The sequence below is a fragment of the Alligator mississippiensis genome, chromosome 14 (assembly GCF_030867095.1).
Source record: "Alligator mississippiensis isolate rAllMis1 chromosome 14, rAllMis1, whole genome shotgun sequence".
NCBI lineage: Eukaryota > Metazoa > Chordata > Crocodylia > Alligatoridae > Alligator > Alligator mississippiensis.
The window spans coordinates 20,186,205-20,208,544 of NC_081837.1; the positions used below are offsets into that span (position 1 = coordinate 20,186,205).

Here is a 22,340-nt window from a genome sequence, read left to right on the forward strand (position 1 = left end):
CAGCACTCCAGTCTTTACCTTTTCTGCACAATTAAGTTGATATTCCTCAGAGCAACATACTGAACTTCAGGTTCTCCTGACAGCAGCGTTACAAGCGGAGGAGCTAGTTTCTTTAGCAGCATGTTGGAGTAGTCTGAGTCCTTGGGTAAGAGCTCCAGGAACTTCATCAAGACTTTCACTGCAGAGAGTACCACTGCCGAGTTGGCATGAGACAGCCGTGGAGTCACCCTCTCGCAAATGCTAAAGAAGAAACACAAGAAATGGTTTTTTTTAAGATTATTTCAGAACTCCTTCCATAAGACTTCACCTGAACTGAGGACACAAAGTTGTTTCTGTTCAGAAGAGAAACGGCTGAAATCAGGTGTTTGTTTCATGCAATGGTGCATATTTACAAAGAACCATCCAAGTCTTGTTTTCCTGAACACAGAAGGAACAGAACAAGGAAGTGTCACTGCTCACATTGCCAGGACTTTCCGCTCAGCATTTATCCCCAAAAATGGAAATGATACCAACCTTCTTTGTAAAACTCCTGGAAATCTATGAAACAAAGTGCTATACAGGTTTCCCTCGAGTTATGCGGGTTCTGTATATGTGAATTAGCTCTTATACGATGACCCTTTTTATATCCCAAATTCACTATATGTGAGGTAAATTCACTCTTATGCGATCAGCATAGGCACCCCCCCCGCAAAGCAGGTAAGTCTGTGGGGGGAGGGGAAAGGGCCATGGGACTAAGGCCCCACTTACCCCAGCCCCTGTTGCAGCTGCTCTGGGAGCAGCTGACACCAGCTGCCTGCAGCCGCTGGGCTGCACTGTGCCCCGAACCCCCCAGGGCTCCACCTGTCCCCACTCACGCCAGCTCTTGGGCTGCGCCATGCCACGGTGCAGGCAGGTGGTGTTGTCGGCTGCTCTGGGGCTGCTGCAGCAGGTGTTGGGGTGAGTGGGGAAAAGTGGAGCCCCTGGGGGGTTGGGGCATGGTGCAGCCCAGCAGCTGCAGGCAGATGGTGTTGGTTGCTCCTGGGGCGGCTGCAACACAGCCCACAGCGTGGAACAGCAACACAGCCCCATATATCATTTGTGGACCTCATCTTCCAAATCATAGACCGGTGATTCTCAAACAGGGTACCGTGGCACCCTGGGGTGCCATTAGATTCTTTTTAGGATACTGCATGGCACGCTGCACTATTAGGTGTAAAAACACCTGTAAAATTCACAAGATTTCAAATAGGAACCCATAAAATCAAAACCATTCTGACCTGTTGTGGTCTTTCGAGTTCTTCTATTGCAAAAAATTGCTCTGCTACTTTTCCCATCAAGAAACAAGTGACGGTAAGAGCTGGCGGGTGCCCCAAATTTAACAAGGGGTGCCCTGAATCTAAAAAGGTTGAGTACCACTGCCCTAGACACACCCTGCATCTTAGCGCGTCTCTTCCTCTCAAAGATTGTTTCTTTTCTTCCACCCCTAAGATTAGACTAATGCTGCTGCTCTTGGTTCAGCCGTAAAGTTAACAGAAGCAGCAGCTGAGAAGCAGTAAGCAAGTCTTGGTTAGTTTCAGTCTGCTCTCGAGGGAGCACTCTGGGCACGACTGTGATGTCCAAATGCCTAAGTGTGGGAAAGGCAAATGTTAGTCTCTATCTCCCTGTGCCCCTTAAAGATTGTGCTTGTACTGTACCTTTTGCATTACCTGTCCTTAACTCAACAGTTAGGACAGGATGATAGTGATCAGGGCAATTTACTTTCACTCCAGGTCTGTTTCGGCTGAGCTAAACACAACGCCAAGTGCAAGTCTACTGCAGGACAGAGTATTTTGATTCATGAAGCCTGGAAACACCTAGAAAAAACATGGAAATATAGCATTGCCCAGATCAAATCAAATGTAAACCCCTCAAGCTTACCAATCTTGGCAACAATCCCTTCAAGCAAAACTGTAAGTGTTCCAAGAGAGGAAGCTGCCACAGTCTTTTTAATTATCAAACAAGCCCAGCCTACTTTCCACTGCAATCTTCTTGCTGACACATTGCTTAGGATTTTAACCCAGTTGAAAGAAGATTCAGATGTTTTGCTATATACAAGGCCACAAGGCCTAACACCATCCAAAAGAGATGTAATGTAAATTTCTTCCCATGCTTCAGTTTCATTATATTACACGCAGGATTTGGCAGTGTGGGCCAGAAATGCTGGCTGATGTAGTCTGGCAATGAACAGCAGCCAACCCCTGGTACTTCAGAGAAAGGCCAGACACCCAAGACGCACCCACCTGACTGTGCAATGCCAGAGGAAAATTCCTTGCTAAACATCCAAGGAGACCTTTATGCCTTGAAGATGAACACGTCAGTCCCTTATTATTTTTGCTCACGTACCTACAAGTGTCATTAGCAGTCATTAAATTAGCTTGCCCTTATTTAAATGTAATCACAGCGTGTGCCTTCACAACACTGTTAGCAGATCCAAACAATATCTGACTGTTATTTTAGTTAGCAGCACAGCTTCCACCATCCAAGTGCAACCTGGTCTAAGGCTGCCCGTCCCTGGGGTGAACAGACATTTTGCTGCCTTCTGGGCTGGAGCTTGCCCCACACATGCTGTCAAAGGCAATTTCCCTAGGTATTTCATATCATTTGGTTTCCCAACCAAATAAGAGTACGGGGAAGCTCAGGTGAGGCCCAGCCAGCTTGGAGACAGGAGCTGGGGCTCACAAGAGGCAGCTCTTCCCAAGCGCTGCAAGGGAAATCCAGCTTTCTTCTGCAAGAGGCAAAACTTCATGAAGAGGTGAATGTTTTTAAGGCTAGGAAGAGAGGTGCTCTCCTCGGCAAGGGCTGACATGTGGGGGGCAGGCCCAGCCCCGCCCTGCATCAGCGGGAGGCCGCAAACCGGGCCCGGAGCCTCCTGGTTTCTCATCCAGCAGCTCTGTTACATCCTTGGTAAGGCTCAACACCATTCACCGCTGCTAAGGCTGGCTGGTGTATGCCTGGTAAGATTGACAGTGGATGATATCCAGGCCTTGGAGAAGAAACTGGTTGCAGCTACTGCAAGCCACGGGTAAGTTATAGACTAATCTTACACAGTGGTACCCAGCCTTTTTGCCCTGCAGGCCAGACAGACAGTGCTCCAGTGAATGGGCCCAATCCAGTGTGAGGGACAGGCAAGGCAGGGCTTGGTCCAGCTGTGTGTGGCGGGGAGAAGGGGGTTAGGGAATAGCCCAGCCTTGATCTGAGCCCATAGGTGTGGCTCAGCCCCAGTCTGGCCCTGGGGGGGGGAGCATGGCCAACCCCAATTTGGTCCACAGGGCTTGGGAATTTGGCAGCAGGGGAGGGGTGACAGTATTATTTGCCACTGCTCCCTCACCACCAAATTTGCCAACCCATAGGGAGCCCCCATGGGCCAGATGCCATGGCTCCATGGCCACATTTGACCTGTGTGCTGGAGGTTGAACACCCCTGATCTAACACATTCAACATAGAGCTTTTGCAATGCTTTGTGGCAATGTTCCAGGTTCTCTCTCTTCACAGATGGTTCTGTGAAATGAAACCATCAGTGTTAGAGGTGAAGAGCAGGAAAAGAGGGAAGGTCATAATGCACTTTAAATATAAATGAACTAGTGAGTCTTGTAGACTTCTTGTTGAAGTTAATTGCAGAGCTGCGTGGCTGGAAACGTGTAAGGATAGTTGGTCTCTGACCTGTTCAGCACTCGATGTCATTTCTGAGGCTGGTACCAAGGGAGATTGATGGCATCAATTATCTGTTCAGATGAGCAACTTGCCTTATTCAGACAGCAATGAATTTTGGGTACTGCTAACCTGAGCCTTCTGAAACACAGATCCCTGGGTGAAAGGTTCTGTTGTCTCTTGTCCTAAGCTCTTCTACCTCAGAAATGCAGTAAACCTAGATCTAAAATTTTCAAAGTGTTAAGAATTGCTATATTTCTCAGGCAGGCCAAGTTATACCTTCCTAGACTTATTTGCCTTAAGAATCTGGCTGATCCTAAATAGCTCTGTAAACATGTCATACTTGTGTAACAGGGAATTTTTAAAAAGTTAAACACAATTGCAGGGGGTTGGAAGGGACCTCAAGGGCCATCCAGTCCAACCCTTGTCCAGTTGCAGGATTCACTGTTGCTGAACCATCCCAGTTGCCTTTTCTTGTAAGCTTCCAGTGAAGGAGATTGTACAGCTTCCCTAGGCAACTTGTTCGCTCTCTCTACTTTTATAAGTATGGAATGCAGAATTACAGAATGCAGTTCAACAGGGAGAAATGCCAAGTGCTGCACCTAGGGAGGAAAAATGGCCAGCACACCTACAGCCTAGGGAATGACCTGCTGGGTGGCATGGAAGGACATAAGCAAAACATCTACATATTTAAACAACACTGATACATTTGCCTACAAGTAACACAGTAAAAAAAAAAAAAAGTAAGTTAACTTTTCAATGTGAAAACTGTGGACCCTCCATCTTCTGCACAAGAGGACCTATATCAACTGACTCCTCAGTTAAGGCCAGTCGAAGTGAGCGAGTGAGGGCCTCATCTGTAAGTGAACATAGATACTGAGATTTTATAGACTTCATTGTAGAAAAGGCACTTTCGAATAGGTACGTACTGCCGAACTTTGATACAATCTTTAAACCAAGGTCCCTTAAATGTGGAAAGCGATTCTCTGGTATAAGTTTTAAAAAGTCCTGGCCTATTTCTCGTCTACCAGCTAAGAATGGGTCAGCTTGTAGATCGCACAGCTCAAGCTGTATGTTGGAAGACTGATTTTCAAGCACAGATCCAAGTGGGTTGTTGAAAAGCATCGGTGTGTTTTTCAGTAACTCCAATTCAGTAAAGCGATTGTCAAATTCTTTCACCATAGCATCTACATTGGATGAGAATTCCAAAAAGTTTACACCTTCAAAATTTTCCATTTCTTTCTCCAGTTCCTTGCAAGATGGGAAATGTATAAGATCACCCTTTTCAAGAACAACCTTGAACAGTTTTAGCTTTCTACGAAACCCATTCACACATCCAAAGAGGTCTGATATTGTATTATTCTTACTCTGCAACTTTAAATTTAATTCATTTAAGTGAGTGGTAGTATCTGTCAAGAAGGCTAATTCGGCCAGGAACTGGGGAGACAAAAATCTTTCTTCAAGCTCTGTGGTGTCAGTTTTCACTTGTTCTTTTAGGAACACTGGAATTTCTTTTCTGAGAGCACAGAACTTTATGAGAACCTTACCAGCACTTAGCCAACGAATTTCGGAATCCAGAGGTAAATCTCCATACACCGACTGCATTTCTTCCAAAAATGAGTGGAATTTACTGTTTAACAAAGATTTATTTCCACCACAAATAAGACTGGTAACCTTCACAGCACCTTTCATAGCTTCAGCTTGTTTCACCCATTTCCCACACAAAGATTCTTGGTGAATCACACAGTGAATCATGGGGCATGTAACACCAGACTTCTTCAGAAGATCTGATAATCCAAATTCAGAACCGATAACAGCCCTACCACCATCTGTGGCAATACAGGTACATTTCTCAAAACCGCCATATTCACTCACACTCTTCTGAAGAGCTTCAAATATATCTGTTCCCTTTGTAGTGTCATGTAATGAGACACGAGACAGCAACTCCTCCTTGACTGAGAAATCTTCCTCCACAGTTCTGATAAATATGAAAAGCTGACTTGTATCAGTTTGGTCAGTGATCCCTGCTAACGATAAGGAAAAATAGCGACACTTTTTGACATTGTATAATAACTTTTCACATACCTGATTGCTCATATCTTCAATTCTTTGGGCTACTGTCTGATGAGAGAGTGAAACTGTTTCAAAGTTTTTCACCATGTTCTCATCCCCAAATGCCCTGGCCATTTCAGTTGCACATGTTTTCACTAGATCCCCATCACTGTATGGTTTCTTTGCTTTGGCTAACTGCAAAGTTACTGCATAAGAAGCCGCAGCACTTGATAGCTGTTCAGTATAATCCACTTCCCAATGTTCTGGAAATCTATTATTTTCTTCCTTAATTTTCCTCTTCTTTGACACATGCTTTGCCATCTTTACTCACGCTCACAAAGCAAAACAAAAGAGAACACCCCCCATACAGTTTTTTTGAGCACCTCACTACTGTGCAAAGTGAACAGCGTGTCAGCAGAAAGAGTACAGAGCATACACAAATCCACACTATGTTTCCTAGTAATGCTTCCTCTTATACTTCACGGCATGTGTTCATTTATTGCACTGGTGAGAACTATCAATCGCTGTTCCTCAGAAACACACCAATAATACCCATGTAAAGGTAATAAAACTCCTGTGTTTTTTCCTATGTTATATATTTTTCAGCCTTCAATTATTCCGTGATCTTCCATAAAGTACAAAGAGAGATAAGTGGATGTGAAGCTGTCAGCCAAGCCTGAAAAAAAAAAAAAAAAGAACCGGATAAGAATGTAGTTTAGAGACCTCCAAGGACTATCAAACAATTGCTCTATTTCCACTACAACTGGGTTTCTTACAAATAGATTAAATGGAACGGCAGAATAGTTGAAGTTTAATACATCACCCTCTATGACAAAAAGAGCAACTAGGAACCTCTCGTAGCCTCAGAAATAATGGATTGTTAAGTGAAGGCAGTGGCCCCAACATTATTGACAGTACCAATATAGCTTTTGAATAAATGTTTATACAAGAACTTCAAACAGAATTCTTCCTATTTTTTCCACGAATGGTTTCCACCATATTGCTCGATGTCTGTTTAGATACATTGGTCAGAGAGATTAAAGGGATGCATAAAAATCATTTAGAAGCAGATGAGACTATAGCCTCAACTAGCTGAGAGAGAAGATTATGTGATCATACCCTGGTCAGAATCAAGACACAACATCTTGGTAATACCAGGTCAAACTATACTTCACTCATCATTGCTTTAGGCACATCTTATTTGCGTCCAATAGATAAACTACTTTTACAGGCAAAAAAATACCATCATCTGAAAGGACTCTTAACTCTAGGGCTGGAATAATCCTATGCCTGTCCCCTGAGAAGCCACTTTCCAGGATTTTTTCCCTTCCAGTCCCTAACAACTATGAAACTATAATTCATTTGGGGACCTATATACTTTCCCCACAGTAATAATTTTGTTTACAAGAGTGCCCAAAACATTTCTTTTAACAACCTGTTAATGCTTTCCCTGGACAAGCAAGGCAGGAATGACCAGATTTACAAACATTAAAGAAAGAAATACTGGCAAAGTCTGCCTGTGCCTTGGTGCATCTTTCTACACCTACACCGCAGACCCGTGACCCGTGCGGCACATCCTTATTAAAGGGGGCTCTTTCCCCTGCAGTGGCAGTTGCCAACGGGTTGTGCAGCAACTTGACGGCACCTCGAGATCCTGTGCAGGGCACTGCGGTGCCACGCAACGTGAGCACTGCTAGGTGCGCAAACGTGACTCTCAAGACAAACCAGGAGATGTCAAAAACGAATCCACCGCCTTAAAAAGATTCTGACCTGGTCCCGCTTTTCTCAGGTCTTTGCAACAGAAGAACAACTCCATTGCTTGTCTGTAGTCAAAACACAAGTGAGTACTACTAAGAGCTGGCAGTTTCCAAAGGGGGGTGGCTCGAGTCCCTGGTGGCTACGGACCACCCGCTGTAGCGAGCTCACAAGACGTGCCGTCCCGGCTCCACACGGCACCGCCCCGCCCGCTGCAAGGACGTTTCCGCTTGTGGTTTTACTGCTTCCCCGCGTGTCCGGCAGCCGCGGCGGGGAGCGTGCTCGGGGCGCCGCAGGCCCCGCCTAAAACTCAGGGCGCCGCGGAAGGGCGTTTGCGGCCGTGCCCGCATCTGGGCGGAGCATGGCTCGGGCTCGGGTTCCTTGCGGCCAGGGCCTCCCGCCCTGCCAGCGCCTCCCGCCACGCCACAGGCCCAAACGTAGCGCGGCAACCCGCAAGGGCTGCTCGGCTCGGCCCAACTGGGGCCGACACAAAGAGCGCGCTGCCCCCGGCCCGGCCTGGCCCGGCACCGCCTCAGGTCGCAGCAGCCGCCCTGATCTGACACCGCCACCTTGCCACGCTCCGCCGCCGGTTGCCCCACCCCCTCCCCACAGCAGCCAATCGCGGCGCCCCGCACGGATCACCTGACCGCGCCAGAACGCCAGGCTGAGCTGAGCGCGTGGCCCGAGGCAGGGGTGCGCACGTGCACTGCCCTCTCCGTGACCCGGTGGGAGGACCTGGAGACCGCGGCGGGGGGGCGGCGGCACGGGCGGTTCAAGGGCTGTGGAGCCGCGGGTGAGGTGGGCCGGACCAGGCCGGGGCGGGGCGTCCCCTCCCCCCCAGCAGCGCCTCGCGGGAAGCGGCCTGTCCCGCGTGGCGGTCCCGCCCGACGCCTGACCCCGCGGGTGCCCGCAACGCGGCTCGGGCGAGGCGCCGCTGGGGCCTGTTGGCGCGGGGATGCCGGGGCGAGCTCCAGCCCTGGGGCAGTGGCTGCGGAGCCCCCATGCTCCGGGCTCCTGCCTTGGGGCGCTCCGCCGTGGCATCCGCCCGCGCGTCTCGAGCTTCCCTGGAAGGCGCCGGACTGGACAGCCCCCGGGGAGCGGAGTCGTGTCGTGCAGCCCCGGCCTCGCCTGCTCTTCGCTCTGTTACCCTGGGAAGGAAACTCCAAAAGATCACTGGAGAAAACCGAGCCGTGCCGAGAGCACGGTCCTCCCCGCAGCGCAGCGCAGCGCAGCGCAGCACACGCGAGGACAGCCGGGGTGGGCGGCTGCCAGCCCCTCGTTTTTCAGGTGATGGGAAGAGCCCAAGGCCCCCCATTCTTGCATGGCTTTGAGCCATGTTAAATAGGACCTGTCTGCACTCTGCCACTGCCAGTACCTGCTAAACTGCACCATTGTTAGCCCCCATAATTTTGCAGTAATGCTTGAGCAACAACCATATGATAGAAGTGTCTGATGACCATCTTATGACCCTTTTGTGTAAAGATCAGGAGGTCTAATGTCCAAGCTGTGGTTCTTACTGCTTGCCTTGCATTTTGAAATCATCTCTGTCCAGTGCCTTAAGGTTACGTTAAGATAAGAAGTTACTAAAGGTTAACTAACTTTGTTGAAATTGCTCTTTTCTTCTGAGCATGCTGCAATTCTACCTTTGAGTGCGCACGTACTAACTCTGATAAGTCACATTAACCAATAACTAGTTAAGTACAGCCTACAAGATAAGACGTCACAATTAGGAACTGGTACTGCAGCCAATAAACTTCTAGTACGTCAAGACTCTGTTGAATGTAAGCTATAAAAATGTGATTCCAGGCCGGACTCATCGTCGGCCCTGATTTGAGCTCTCTGCTCCCCAGTCGAACTGTTTGCAAACAATAAACCTAGATGGACCCAGCCTGTATGTATGTGTGACTCTTTCCTTGAGGGTAATTGAACAAGCCTCCAGGGGAACGAAACTAGCCGTTTTGGCAACAATTTGGCGAGCCAGGCAGGAGCCCTCTGGACTACTTCAGGGCACGACAAGATCGGCAAAGGGGAGTCGTGAAGTGGCCACCGGACTGATCTTGGAGTCCGTCACGACCCCCGGGTCCGTGAGTCGGGCACCTGAAAGGTCAAAGGCACTCCTTTGAACGAGTCATCCAGGCTGAGTGGGTCCGAAGAGACGGCGCCAGGGGTCCAGCAGAGTGAGTATTCGCTTTCCTTGTGTCAATTGAATGGTCTCTAAGGGAATTTGGGGAGCCCTGAGGATTTAGGTGTTGGTTTTGGTATCCAGCATATTGGTCTGGATTTTGGATTCGGGGAATCCCTTTAGAAAAATGAGCTGCTGACCAAGTCTGAGACTATAGCTGAGCCTAGCCACACCGATTCTGCCCAACAAGGTAGAGTCAAATGCAAGGGGGCTCAGCTGGAACCTCGTGACTCAGTGGACAGGGACCTGAGTGCATTTGTATATTGGTAGACACAATGGGTTCGGGTAGCTCCCAAGAAGAAGATTCTGCTTCCCCATTAGGATGCATGCTGAGGAATTTTGGTAAATTTAAGGGAGACTATGGAATAGAAATGACAAAGGATGACTTGATTATATTTTGTCAGAAGGAATGGCCCACTTTCGGGGTTGGATGGCTGGAAGTTGGTTCTTACAATGTAAAATTAGCTAATGCAGTTTCAAATGTGATAACCCGGGACGGCCACTGGGATCAGTGGCCGTATATAGATTGTTGGATAAGTGCTATAATGAATCCTGTTCCCCCATGGGTTCAGAAGTGTAAAAAGAAAATGTGTAAGATGTTATTGGCAAAAGACACTGGGAGAACAGCCCAAGTCCTTCCTGATTCTGGTAGTGAGGGAGATCTGATTCAGGGACCAGGACACAGAGTTAGAACACAGTCACCTGTCAGCCCCAGTTCCAGGAGTCAGGAGTCACCATCATCATCTCAGATGGACTCTAGCCCCAGCTCCAGGAGCCAGGAATCATCACCATCATCCTCATCATTCCGAGAGGATCCTGACTTTTTGGGCAGGGAGAGGTCAGAAAGTCCCTCAGTAGCACCCCTAACTGGCCTCGGGGTTTCAAGAGAAAAGAAGGGAAAAGACCCAGAGAATCTCCCACCAACAGCTCCCCCTTATGAGGAAATGGACAGCTTCCCAGAGGGGCTGGCTCAGCTCAAATCAGCGTTAAAGCTCGTGGAATCCTGGCATGATAAAATCCCCCGGAGTACCCGTAACAAGAACCCCAATTACACCAATTACAATTGTCCCATGAGACAAGTAGTGACTCCAGGAGAAGGGGGTGGGGGGAACAACCTTCGTTTACGTACACTTTCACACATCAGATTTGTTTAACTGGAAGAATCAAAATCCTTCTTTTAGAGAAGACCCCGATAAGATGCAAAATCTGTTTCGGTCAGTAGGGCAAACCCACCGTCCTACCTGGGCTGATGTTCAAATGATGCTGCATACCCTCCTGACCTCTGAAGAAAGGTGGATGGTACAGGGAGTAGCAGATAAGATAGCTGAGGAGTGGGTAGTAGCCCCTGGAGGGGACCTGCGTGCTGTATGTCCTATTGAGAGTCCCAATTGGGATAACAACTCAGAGGAAGGGAGAGATCTGAATCGTCAATATCTGGGGATTATAGTAGAAGCTCTGGGTAAGGCAGTACCACGGGTACCAAACCTCTCCAGGATATGCGAGGTCCGCCAAGGAAAGGATGAATCTCCCTCAGCCTTCCTCGAGCGGTTGTATGATGCCTTTAAGAAATTTAGTGAAATAAACCCTGAGGCTTCAGAAAATCACCGCATGGTGAATATGCTGTTTATTGGGCAGGCAGCCCCAGATATAAGGAAGAAGTTGCAAAAAGTTGAAGGAGGACCAGGGAAACCCCTTTCAGAGCTAGTGGAAATTGCGTATAAAGTCTATGGGAACCGGGATCAAATAGCAGAAAAGAAGGAGGAGAAGCGTGGACAGAAGCAAATGGCCATGCTAGCAGCCACCTTAAGCAAGAGTACTAATGGCAATGGAGGATGGAAAGGGCAACCAGAGGGGGGGCAGAAGAAAGGAAGAGGTCGGCCGCAGCTGGATGAATGTGCATATTGCCGGGAAGAAGGACATTGGAAAAAAGATTGTCCTAAGCTACGGGATAAAAAGAGGGAAACCCAACGAGGGGACCGCCAGATGCTAGCGGAATCCTCGGGAGAAGATTCTAGCTGAAGGGTCCAGGGATTCAAGGCCACCGCCCTACGGGCAAATGCCCGGAAGGATCCCATGGTACAGATTAGGGTAGGTGGCAGAGATTATGAGGCCCTAGTGGATACTGGGGCCACCTTTTCAATGATTCCTGTGAAACCCCCTTTAGCTAAAGGAAGCGGAAAGTATGTAACGATAGAAGGGATAGAGGGAAGACGGATCAGATTGCCTGTATATAAGCCCCTCCTCACGAAGATTGGGAATAATAAACTGGAGCATGCATTTGTAGTATCACCTGCCTGCCCAGTAGCACTATTGGGACGGGATTTGCTAACAAAACTGCAGGCGGAAATTTTCTTCTGTGAAGATCAAATCGTAGTGCAATTACCGGTAAAGCAAGGCTCAAACTACCAGATGGCTTTACGGACAGTTGAGACAAGATCAGAACCCGAAGGGATTGAGATTTTAGAAAATGTGGATCCCTGTGTATGGGCAGACGGAACTCCTGCCCGAGCAAAATATGTACACCCTGTAAAAATTCCCCTGAGGGAAGGAGAAGGTCCTGTGTGTGTCAAACAATATCCTCTGAGAAAGCCACTCGAATAGGCTTGAAGCCACTAATTGAAAAATTTAAGAGGTATGGGTGGTTAATAGAGGGATCATCCCCCTTTAACACCCCAATCTTGGGTGTACCCAAAGCAGATGGAATCTCTTTTAGGCTGGTACAAGACTTAAGGGCCATAAACAAAAAGATTTTAGTGGACCACCATACAGTCCCAAATCCCTACACCATCTTAACCCAGGTTCCAGCGGATGCTGAGGTATTCTCTGTGCTAGATTTAAAAGATGCTTTCTTCTCTATTCCACTACATGAAGATAGTCAGAAATTGTTTGCCTTTGAATGGGAAGATCCAGATACATACTATAAGACCCAATTGTTGTGGACGGTATTACCTCAGGGATTTGCTTCATCTCCTCATATTTTCGGAACATCTTTGCAAAAAGATTTGGAGCACTGGAAAGAGAGACACCACGAAGTGGCACTGTTGCAATATGTTGATGATTTATTAATAGCAAGTCCCGACTTACAGACAGGGAAAAAGGCGACCGAATCCTTACTGAATACCCTGGGACAGAGAGGGTATAAGGTGTCTAGAGAAAAAGCTCAAATTTGCCAACCAAAGGTTACCTTTTTGGGATATGAGATTAAGAAGGGGATTCGGGCTCTGAGCAAGGATCGAATTCAAGCAATTCAGGATATGCCTGCTCCCAGGAACCCTAAAGAGCTGCGAGCTTTCTTGGGTTTAACCCGGTTTTGTAGACTGTGGATTCCTGATTATGGGGGAAAAGCCAAACCCCTATATGAGTCCCTCACGAAGGAGGGTCTCACAAATTGGAAATGGACTAAGGAAAAACAACATGCATTTGAATTACTGAAAGCTGCCCTCTTGCGACCCCCAGCATTAATGATCCCAAATGGGCACAAGCCCTATAGACTATATGTGCATGAAAACAAAGGGGTAGCTTCAGGAGTTTTAACTCAGCCAGTTGGTCCAACTTGGAAACCAGTGGGATACTACTCCAAGGTCTTAGACCCGGTGGCAAAGGGGTGGCCTGCATGTTTGAGGGCTGTCGCCGCCACTGCTACCCTCGTGGAAGAGGCCCAAAAGATTGTTATGGGAGCTGACATGGAGATACACACTCCACATGGGGTTCCCCAGATTCTCGGAGGAGAAGGAGGGAAATTTTTGAACCCCTCCAGACAATCGAGATATGAAATCTTCCTTTTATCTAATCCAGGTCTTACCTTTAAGCACACCACGGCCTTAAATCCAGCAACTCTACTGCCGGAGCCGGGGCCTCCGGGTCATGACTGTTTAGAAGTATTGACACAGACAGTACTAATTCGCCCTGATTTGAACGATGACCCAATTGAGAACCCGGAGGAGGAATTCTTTGTAGATGGTTCGAGCAGTGTGATACAGGGTGTGCGATATACCGGATGTGCTGTGGTGACATTGACAGAAACGGTATGGAAAGAAAAGCTCCCTGCAACATGGTCAGCACAGGCAGCGGAGCTCGTGGCCCTAACTCATGCACTAGAATTGGGAAAAGATAAAAGGGTAAACATTTTTACAGACTCACGTTATGCCTTTGCCACTGTTCATGCCCATGGGTTGTTGTGGAAAGAGCGGGGATTCATCACGGCCTCTGGACAAAAGATTGCCAATGGCCCACAAATAATAATGTTATTGGAAGCCCTCCGGCTACCAAAGGAGGTGGCCGTGGTACATGTAAGAGCCCATGGCAAGGCTGCAGATGAACGCCAGAAAAGGGGAAATGCAAAGGCTGACATGGCAGCTAAAGAGGCAGCACAAACAGGAGGAGAGGCAGCGTTCCAGGGCACAGCCCATGAAGTGTCTTCCTATTTAGAAAATTGTGAAGTAAAATATGGTCCAGGGTCAGATAAGCTAGCCACTGAACTCAAGGCTAGTAAAAATTCACAGGGATGGTGGATCGTACCGGGAGGGAAAGTGTTGATACTTCGAGCCCTTCTGGGAGAGATACTCCACCGATTGCATTCTTCCACTCACATGGGAAGCACAGCAATGGGAGATTTGTTGACTCGTCAAATGGTAGCCCCCGGACTTTATTTGGATGCCCAGAGAGTGGTCTCTCAGTGTCCGACTTGCCAGAAGGTGAATCCAAAATCTGCCAGACCACCAGCTCCCACGGGAGGAAGACCGTGGGCTCAATATCCTGGACAAGCTTGGCAGATTGATTTTGCTGAACTTCCTAGATCCGGCCGATACCATTACCTGTTGGTACTAGTTGACCAGTTAACTGGGTGGGTGGAAGCGTACCCCACGAGAACAGCTACCGCATCTACAGTAGCACGGGTGCTACTCCACGAGATAATACCCAGATTTCTGTTACCTGAGTCTATTGAGTCAGATCAAGGCAGTCATTTCGTGGGGAAAATAGTACAGGAAGTGTCCAAAGCTTTAGATATCACTTGGAAACTCCATGCTCCATGGAGACCCCAGAGTTCAGGCCAGTTGGAACGCATGAATAGGACACTGAAGGCTATGTTGACAAAAATTTGTATTGAGGCTCATTTGAAATGGCCACAGGCACTCCCACTGGCTTTAACTCGTATTCGTAGTACACCACGTAGGGGAATTAAATTATCACCTTTTGAATTGATGTTTGGTATGCCTCCCAGGGTCTTGCCAGCAGGATGGAGGGAACTAGTTACTGTAGAACTTGGTAAATCTGAAATTTGGAAACACGTTATTGCCTTGCAGTCTGTTTTGTCTTCTCTACACAGGTTTGCTGCATCCTTCCAGAGCCTTCCGCTTGATGCACCAGCCCACAACTTCAAACCGGGTGACCAGGTCCTGGTACAGAAGTGGAAAAAGGATCCTCTTGTGGAAAAGTGGGAAGGACCCCATCAGGTGTTGCTGACTACGCACACGGCTGTCCGCTTATCAAACAGCGACAAGTGGACCCACTATTCAAGAGTGAAGCCTTTCCATCCGGAGGACACCAACTCCCAGGGTGTGGTCACTCCGGAAGCTGACAACACCCGGGAACAAGAAGCCGACAAGTGGACAAGTGAACCAGTAGGAGATCTGAAGTTACGCTTACACAAATGTGGACTCTAATCTATTTTTTTTGGACTCATGTCCCTTTTAGGTATAGCAAACCCAAAAGGATATCACCCAGACTGTTGCATTGACATAAAGCTTAAGCCCCTAAATAAGACTAGCTATGAGGCTTCAAAGCCTACTATAATCAATGCCTCTATGCATACCCTCTCCAAATGCTGCTTGAGTCGAGAAATTATAATAACGTATGCACTCCGTGCTGGTCCAACACCGGTATGTATAGAGCCAGAACCAGAACTCTGGTCGGCAATCCTCAGAGATTGGCCTTCAAATCCTCCCTTCGAGGTTGAGCCCCAGGGAATCCGCATAGGGGATTATCATTACGCCATGAATAAAACTGTAAGACCTAAAGGTCCACCTGCAAACCCATGGGTGGGAAATGTATGGGTGGCCCTTCTCAAAGAGTCAGCCCGCGCTCTAACTAACCACAGTTGTCTTCTGTGTGCACTTACTCCTGTTTCTAGTGATGAGGGAGTCCCTTTCCTGCCTATTCCCCTCAATAGGACAGGCCTAATCTTTGACTGGGGCTTTAATCGTGATTTTAATCTCTCCTCACGATTTAATGGTTCTGGGAGACTCTTGGTAGCGAAGATTAAAGGATCTATTTGTATTTCCCAACAAGGAGGGGGATTTAGGGTGGGACAGTCACAATGCCAAGAGACATGGATATCTAAGGAGGTTGCCCCTCGCCAAGGTGCTTGGACACATGCAAACACTTCATATGATACGTTTGAAAGCCTCCCTTGTCTCCTGGGTGAGGAACAAGTTTTAGTTTGGGGCTACAATTGCACTCATTATCAAAACGGTACGAAAAACTCTTTAAAAAGGGGTTCACTAACCTTGGCTTTAATGTTTTCCCGTTCTAGCATCGTAAATGAAACCTGTGGGCTGTGGTGGATTTGCGGGCGATGGGCATATAGGCAGCTTCCCCCCAATTGGGCTGGGACCTGTTATCTAGGGGCTTTGATTCCTGGCGTTTGGCTAGTGCAGCCAACACCTCATGATACTCAAACCATCCACCCTGGGCTTTATCGTGCTAAGCATGGTACTGATACCTCCCTTGAAAAGATAGCCGCAGGAGGGAGTCAACGGTGGGGCAATAATGAATGGCCAGCCAAAAGAATCATTCAATATTATGACCTGGCAACTTGGGAACCAGTTGTGGTTGGAAGGGAGCCCACCTATCTGACTAACCGCATTATCAGACTCCAGGCCGTAGTAGAGATAGTCACTAACAAGACTGCCACAGCCCTCCGCTTAATTGGAAGTCGACTCACCCAGATACGCACCACGGTGCTGCAGAATCGTTTAGCTCTTGACTATTTACTTGCCAGCGAAGGAGGGGTGTGTAAAAAGTTAAACCTGTCCAATTGTTGTGTTGAAATTGATGATAATGGTGAATTGATAAAAGACCTAGCAAATGATATGGAGAAGGTAGCACATGTTCCAGTCCAGACATGGAACGGATGGAACCTTGACTGGTTCACATCCTGGCTTCCCCAGACTGGCTGGATAAAGGGAGTGTTGATGGCCTTATGCTTGTTAGTATCAATCCTTTGCTTGCTTCCCTGTATGCTACCATGCATCATGACCCTTCCGAGACGGACTGTTCGATCAGTTGTTAACCGTGAAACGTTTGTACACTATCAGAAATTGGCTATCGCAGACACTTATTAAAAATTTAGAGTAAGAAAGCATCTGAGGGGGGAGTTGTAGTAAAAAGACGTTAGCCCCCATAATTTTGCAGTAATGCTTGAGCAACAACCATATGATAGAAGTGTCTGATGACCAGCTTATGACCCTTTTGTGTAAAGATCAGGAGGTCTAATGTCCAAGCTGTGGTTCTTACTGCTTGCCTTGCATTTTGAAATCATCTCTGTCCAGTGCCTTAAGGTTACGTTAAGATAAGAAGTTACTAAAGTTTAACTAACTTTGTTGAAATTGCTCTTTTCTTCTGAGCATGCTGCAATTCTACCTTTGAGTGCGCACGTACTAACCCTGATAAGTCACATTAACCAATAACTAGTTAAGTACAGCCTACAAGATAAGACGTCACAATTAGGAACTGGTACCGCAGCCAATAAACTTCTAGTACGTCAAGACTCTGTTGAATGTAAGCTATAAAAATGTGATTCCAGGGCGCACTCATCGTCGGCCCTGATTTGAGCTCTCTGCTCCTCGGTCGAACTGTTTGCAAACAATAAACCTAGATGGACCCAGCCTGTATGTATGTGTGACTCTTTCCTTGAGGGTAATTGAACAAGCCTCCAGGGGAACGAAACTAGCCTTTTTGGCAACAATTGCTTCACTCGGGGGTACAAGATGCCACCTGGCACTAGGTTTTCACATACCCTTGGTTAAACCCACATATCATACCCTTCTCCCATGTAATTGCTGACAGTCCATACAGTAGCCAGCCACTGCCCCATACCACAGAGGGCAACATTTTTGGCAGGTATGCCACAAATTAGCCCCGCATGCTCCCCTAGTGCTGCTCCAATCCCCTACCGTGCCTGATCTGCTCTGCCTTGTGCTTCCTGCCCTGTGCTCCCTGTTCCTGCGAGACCCCGACTCCATGCGGTGCCCAATGACTAGGGAGACAGGGTGGAACCAGTTGCTCAGAGAGCAAGCAGGGAGCAAACACCAGCACGCATTGCACGACAACAGCTTTATTCAGAATGGAGACGGCTTTGGGGGAGCTCCCCAAAAATACCAGGGAGCTGCAGTAAACATTAGTTCTTTTCACATTTATACACCTTGGTTTATACTCATTAACATTTACTCCACCTTTGCCCCTCCTTTCTTCCACCCATATCTCCTCCTATCTCAAGCTCTGCCTCTGTTTACGGTTTACTTCATTAGCATAAGGTTGCCTATGCATTTCATTTATTTACATACCTTTTTGCTATGAGCGCATGCGTAAGACCGGGAACTCAGCTTCTCTCGGTCAGTTGCTGTTTCTTGCAGACTTCTGCTTCATCTCCAAGGTCTTGCTTTGGCTTTATCTCCTGACAATAGCTGGTGGGGTGCATCTTATTTCCTTACACCATGTACTTACAACGCTATGACATTGTTAGAAAACTGCTTGCCTAAGCATCTGCAGTGTTACTTTTAATATATCATTCTGCCTTGTGGTCTGCAGCTTTGCTGAGACAGAAAGAAGCCTTTATTCAGCTGCAAATCCAGCACTCCCAAAGATCCAAATAGTGTCACCCTAACAGTTCTCTCCGCAGCGCTGCCTTCTGCTTCCTGCCCTTGTCCCCTCCCTGATCTGCTGCATGCTCTGCATAGAGGCTGTCCATGCCACATAGGACTCACCTATCACAAATTGGCCACCCCAACCATACAATGGAGTGGTGAAAGGAGGCATGTTGGATCACTCATTGTATACATATACCCCTTTCCTTTGATCACACACAGAGATTAAGGGGAGAAGGTCTCACCCCCTTCCCAACCCAGAAGACAGTTTTCCCATCGCACTCCACATTATAATTACAGCACTCCCAAGGCAGTTACAATTAACACACTGAATACTGCTGGAGTGCATGCAGATAATTTCCAGTGCACATTGCCCACCCCAAAGTGCAGAGTTACAGTTGTGTTGGCATGTACTTTAAATTGGTATTATTTTATTTTCAGAAATCGGAGTCTATGTTCTGGAGAGATAGGACAGGGATTCCCAACCTTTTTATGCTAAGGTTCGGCAAACAGTGGACCAGAAATGGCTCAGTATAAAAAAGGGTTGGCTGCCTGTCTGCAGTATGTTGGTCATTTCCAGTCCACAGTTTGCCAGTCCGTGGTCACTTCTGGTCTGGCAGCCAATCCTCCTGCAGACCAGCAGCCAACCCTTAACGGTCCGGCACCAGCCCACAGCCCACGGTGTTGGGAACCCCTGAGATAGGAGATACCACTGGATTACTTAGCCCTCCTTCACTGAGGGCTAAGCTACCACATTTAAATTCCATTTACCACGGGGTAAGGCTGTTTACATGTGCCATTATTGCAGAACAGCTTATGTGCACTAAAGCCCTGCTCCCTCCTACCTCAAAGTTGTTTGTATGTCCATCCCATAAGACTCTGATGTTACTTTGAAAATTCTTCCCAGAGTCTTAGAGTCCATATTACTGTATCTAATGTGAAGATGTGGTATTGATTATAACCATGTGTTTCCAAAGGTTTCTGAAAGTTCTGGCTGTTGAAGAAGCAGGATGACCCAATAGGAGAAACCGCTGCATATTTATGATACAGACTATCCTGATCTGGTTGTAGATGTAGGAAAAGTAACTCTGGGTGAGAAGAGGAAAAAAATGGCAGGTGATCATATAAGGACACAAAACAGTGTCCTTATCCCAGCAGCGTGTGCACTATTACATTCTGGAGGTGGTGTGATAACACTAGAGATTGAAAATGAGGATTACAACTACAAAAATTATGGCATTGGACTGGATATAGACACCTCCTTTAGGAACTGTTATTAAATCTCCAGATTTGACAAAATATTTTAACTATATGCAGCAAAACAGCAAATTTCTGATTTTTATTAAATCTTGGAGCAGTGAGAAGTTGTCATCTGCCCCAGCTCTCTTGAAGCCACATATTTGCTCCTTAAATTCTGGATTGTGTCAAAAATCTCTCGCCTTTGTTGTTAGCCTGAAACCAGATGAAGCTTTTGAATTTCTTGAGGAGAGGAAAGCTAATTCTAGGCAAAGATATGAAGAAGAGACAGGTCCAACAGCCAAGAGAGCCCGATAGAGCAACACTCAAGCAACATTGGAACCTAATGTGCAGGAGAAAAATGACATACTTGAAGCTACTGCTAAATGTTTTGAAAGAGATGAGCTGCTGCCATTCACTGAGTCTACGCATATTGAACTTAAAGGGTTTGCAACAAAGAATGTCTTGAAATATGTTAAAAGCACTCTTCCAAATTATGTATCTGCATTTGCAAACACATAAGGCTATTTAATTATTGGAGTGGATGATAAGAGGACAGTGTGGTTGGATGTCAAGAGGATGAGAATGTTGACAGGTTACGAATGGAAGTAATTCATGGCATCGGGAATTTGCCTATCTATCATTTCTGCAAAGCAGGGGGGAAAGCGAAATATGAAATCAAAATCTTGGACATATATGATGCATCTAGAAAAAAATACGGTTATGTTTGTGCTGTGAAAATTGAGCTGTTTTGTTGTGTTGTGTTTTCAAGCAACCCTGATTCATGGATTGTGAAGGCCTGGCTTGCCAAGAGACTGAGAGTCACGGGATGGACAGACATGATGGTGGCTGCTGACCCAGGTCTTATGAAAGAAGAAAAGTCTCATAGCGAATTCCTCCTGATCTTTGGCTTTCGTGTTTCTAGGGTGGTGATCCACCTTTCAGATGTCTGTTGTTGAAATGATAATATAAAGGGCTCTAAAAAACTCTGCCTTTATTTTGCCAAGGACATGTGCAAACATGTATGAAGCACTGACAAACATTGTGGGTGAGGGCTGATTAAGAACCTGAATTAAATAGAAAAAAAGGAGTAGCCACATAAAAAGGCCAAGCTGTATGAGAAGCACTAGGGACCTGGTTTGTGGATTTAGGAGAATACAGTGGTATGGGCCCCACAGTATTTCAGCTTAGGTACAAGTAAACAGGAAGGCAAACATCTTCCAGGCAGGATGAGTTTGACTTTATGTCTTTCCAAGTAGTAGGATTTTCTTTTCACAACCCAACCTGTGGGACATTTTCAAGTGATCTATGATCCAGATGCCATTGGAATCAATGGGAATCTTCCTACTGATTTTAGTTCAGGCACTAAGGGCGTTTTTACACGTGCTCTGGAAGGCATGGGAGGGTGCTTTAATTAGCGAGCTGTGCTAATTAAAAGTGCCCGAGCATCACGTGTATCAGCATTTCCACACTAAAAAATGGTGGCAGGGCGCTTTGAACTAAAACTCATTGAATGAGCTTTAGTTCAAAGTACCCCACTGCCATTTTTCAGCACAGAGATGCTGATGCACATGATGCTAGCGTCTGCTGGAGCTCATTAATTTGAGTCTGCCAGAGCATGGAATTAACGTCTCGATTATTAATCAAGTCTGCTCCAATGCATTGGAGCAGGCTCTCTGCACATGTATAGGAGCCCTAAGAGAGGAGGCACACAAAGGCCTTGAGATGTATTTACAGTCAAGTGAAGAGGACTACATCTAAGGCTGGATTCAGAATGTCTCATTATGCACATAAGGGATACTTTGCCCACCTACATCCCAAGCAGTGATTCAAAGTCACTTTGTGCCAGCATGCACAACACTCATTATGTGCTCATATGCCTTATACATTTCCATTTTGGACGGCAAAGTTCCCAAAGTGTCTTTACTCAGGCCAGTGAGCCTGCTGAGACCTGACCTGAAGCAGCCACTTGCAAACCTAACTTCCACTTAAGATTTTTCTAGCACTTGCAGGAGGTGCATGAACTCTGCCTGCAGCCTCAGAGAGGTCCCAGAAGTTAGGCAGAGTTATTAAAAACCTACATCTAAAATCAACTACAAGGTATTCAGTTCAGATCGAAAATCAACCTCACTGCATTCTAACTACCAGGTTACAGGTGGTGCCCAATACCCTAGTATTTACAGTATTTACCCAAGAAGTAGGGACCTGAGTTCTAGGCCTTCTTTACCCCTAGAGGATTTGAATCCAGTTCCCTAGAGAATGCCCTCACCACTAGACTACAGAATAGGATAGATCACTGTTTCTCAACCTGGGTCACAAAAATATATGAAACGAACTTTAAAAATGGATCAACAAACTTTAAAAATAGAGTCTCCTTTCAAGGAGAAAAATGTGGGAAACTGTGGCTTTTCCCCTGCAAGTTGGCAGAGTTCCAGCCTACGAGGGGCTGTTTGGGGCCTCCCTTGCCCCACACACTGAGGACTGACAGCAGAGGGCAGTGGGTTAGGAGGAGGGGCACTGGGTCAGGACAGGCCATCAATGTTTACAAATGGGTCCTGATACAAAAAAGGTTGAGAACCCCTGGG

The 22,340-nt window shown here is 47.0% G+C and overlaps 2 protein-coding genes and 1 non-coding gene across 3 annotated transcripts in view; 1 reads left to right on the top strand and 2 right to left on the bottom strand.

Moving 5' to 3' along the window:
• LOC132244875 (AP-2 complex subunit beta-like) overlaps window positions 1-876 on the bottom strand; it is a 31,321-nt gene extending 30,445 nt beyond the window's left edge. Inside the window, exons 1-2 of the mRNA XM_059717535.1 lie at window positions 855-876; window positions 19-178 (exon numbers count right to left, since the gene is read on the bottom strand). Of these exons, the coding sequence (XP_059573518.1) occupies window positions 19-178; window positions 855-876 (182 nt within the window). The remainder of the gene's footprint in view (window positions 1-18; window positions 179-854) is intronic.
• Window positions 877-6,807: 5,931 nt separating this feature from the next.
• LOC132245276 (Z30 small nucleolar RNA) lies at window positions 6,808-6,905 on the bottom strand. The gene has a single exon (XR_009457100.1). It is a non-coding gene; the product is annotated as a Z30 small nucleolar RNA (small nucleolar RNA).
• A 1,978-nt stretch (window positions 6,906-8,883) lies between these two features.
• LOC132244762 (uncharacterized) lies at window positions 8,884-17,541 on the top strand. The gene is made up of 2 exons (XM_059717186.1): window positions 8,884-9,650; window positions 14,982-17,541. The coding sequence occupies exon 2, from the start codon at window positions 15,337-15,339 to the stop codon at window positions 16,996-16,998; it is 1,662 nt and encodes a 553-aa protein (XP_059573169.1). The 5' UTR covers window positions 8,884-9,650; window positions 14,982-15,336; the 3' UTR covers window positions 16,999-17,541.
• Window positions 17,542-22,340: the final 4,799 nt, after the last annotated feature.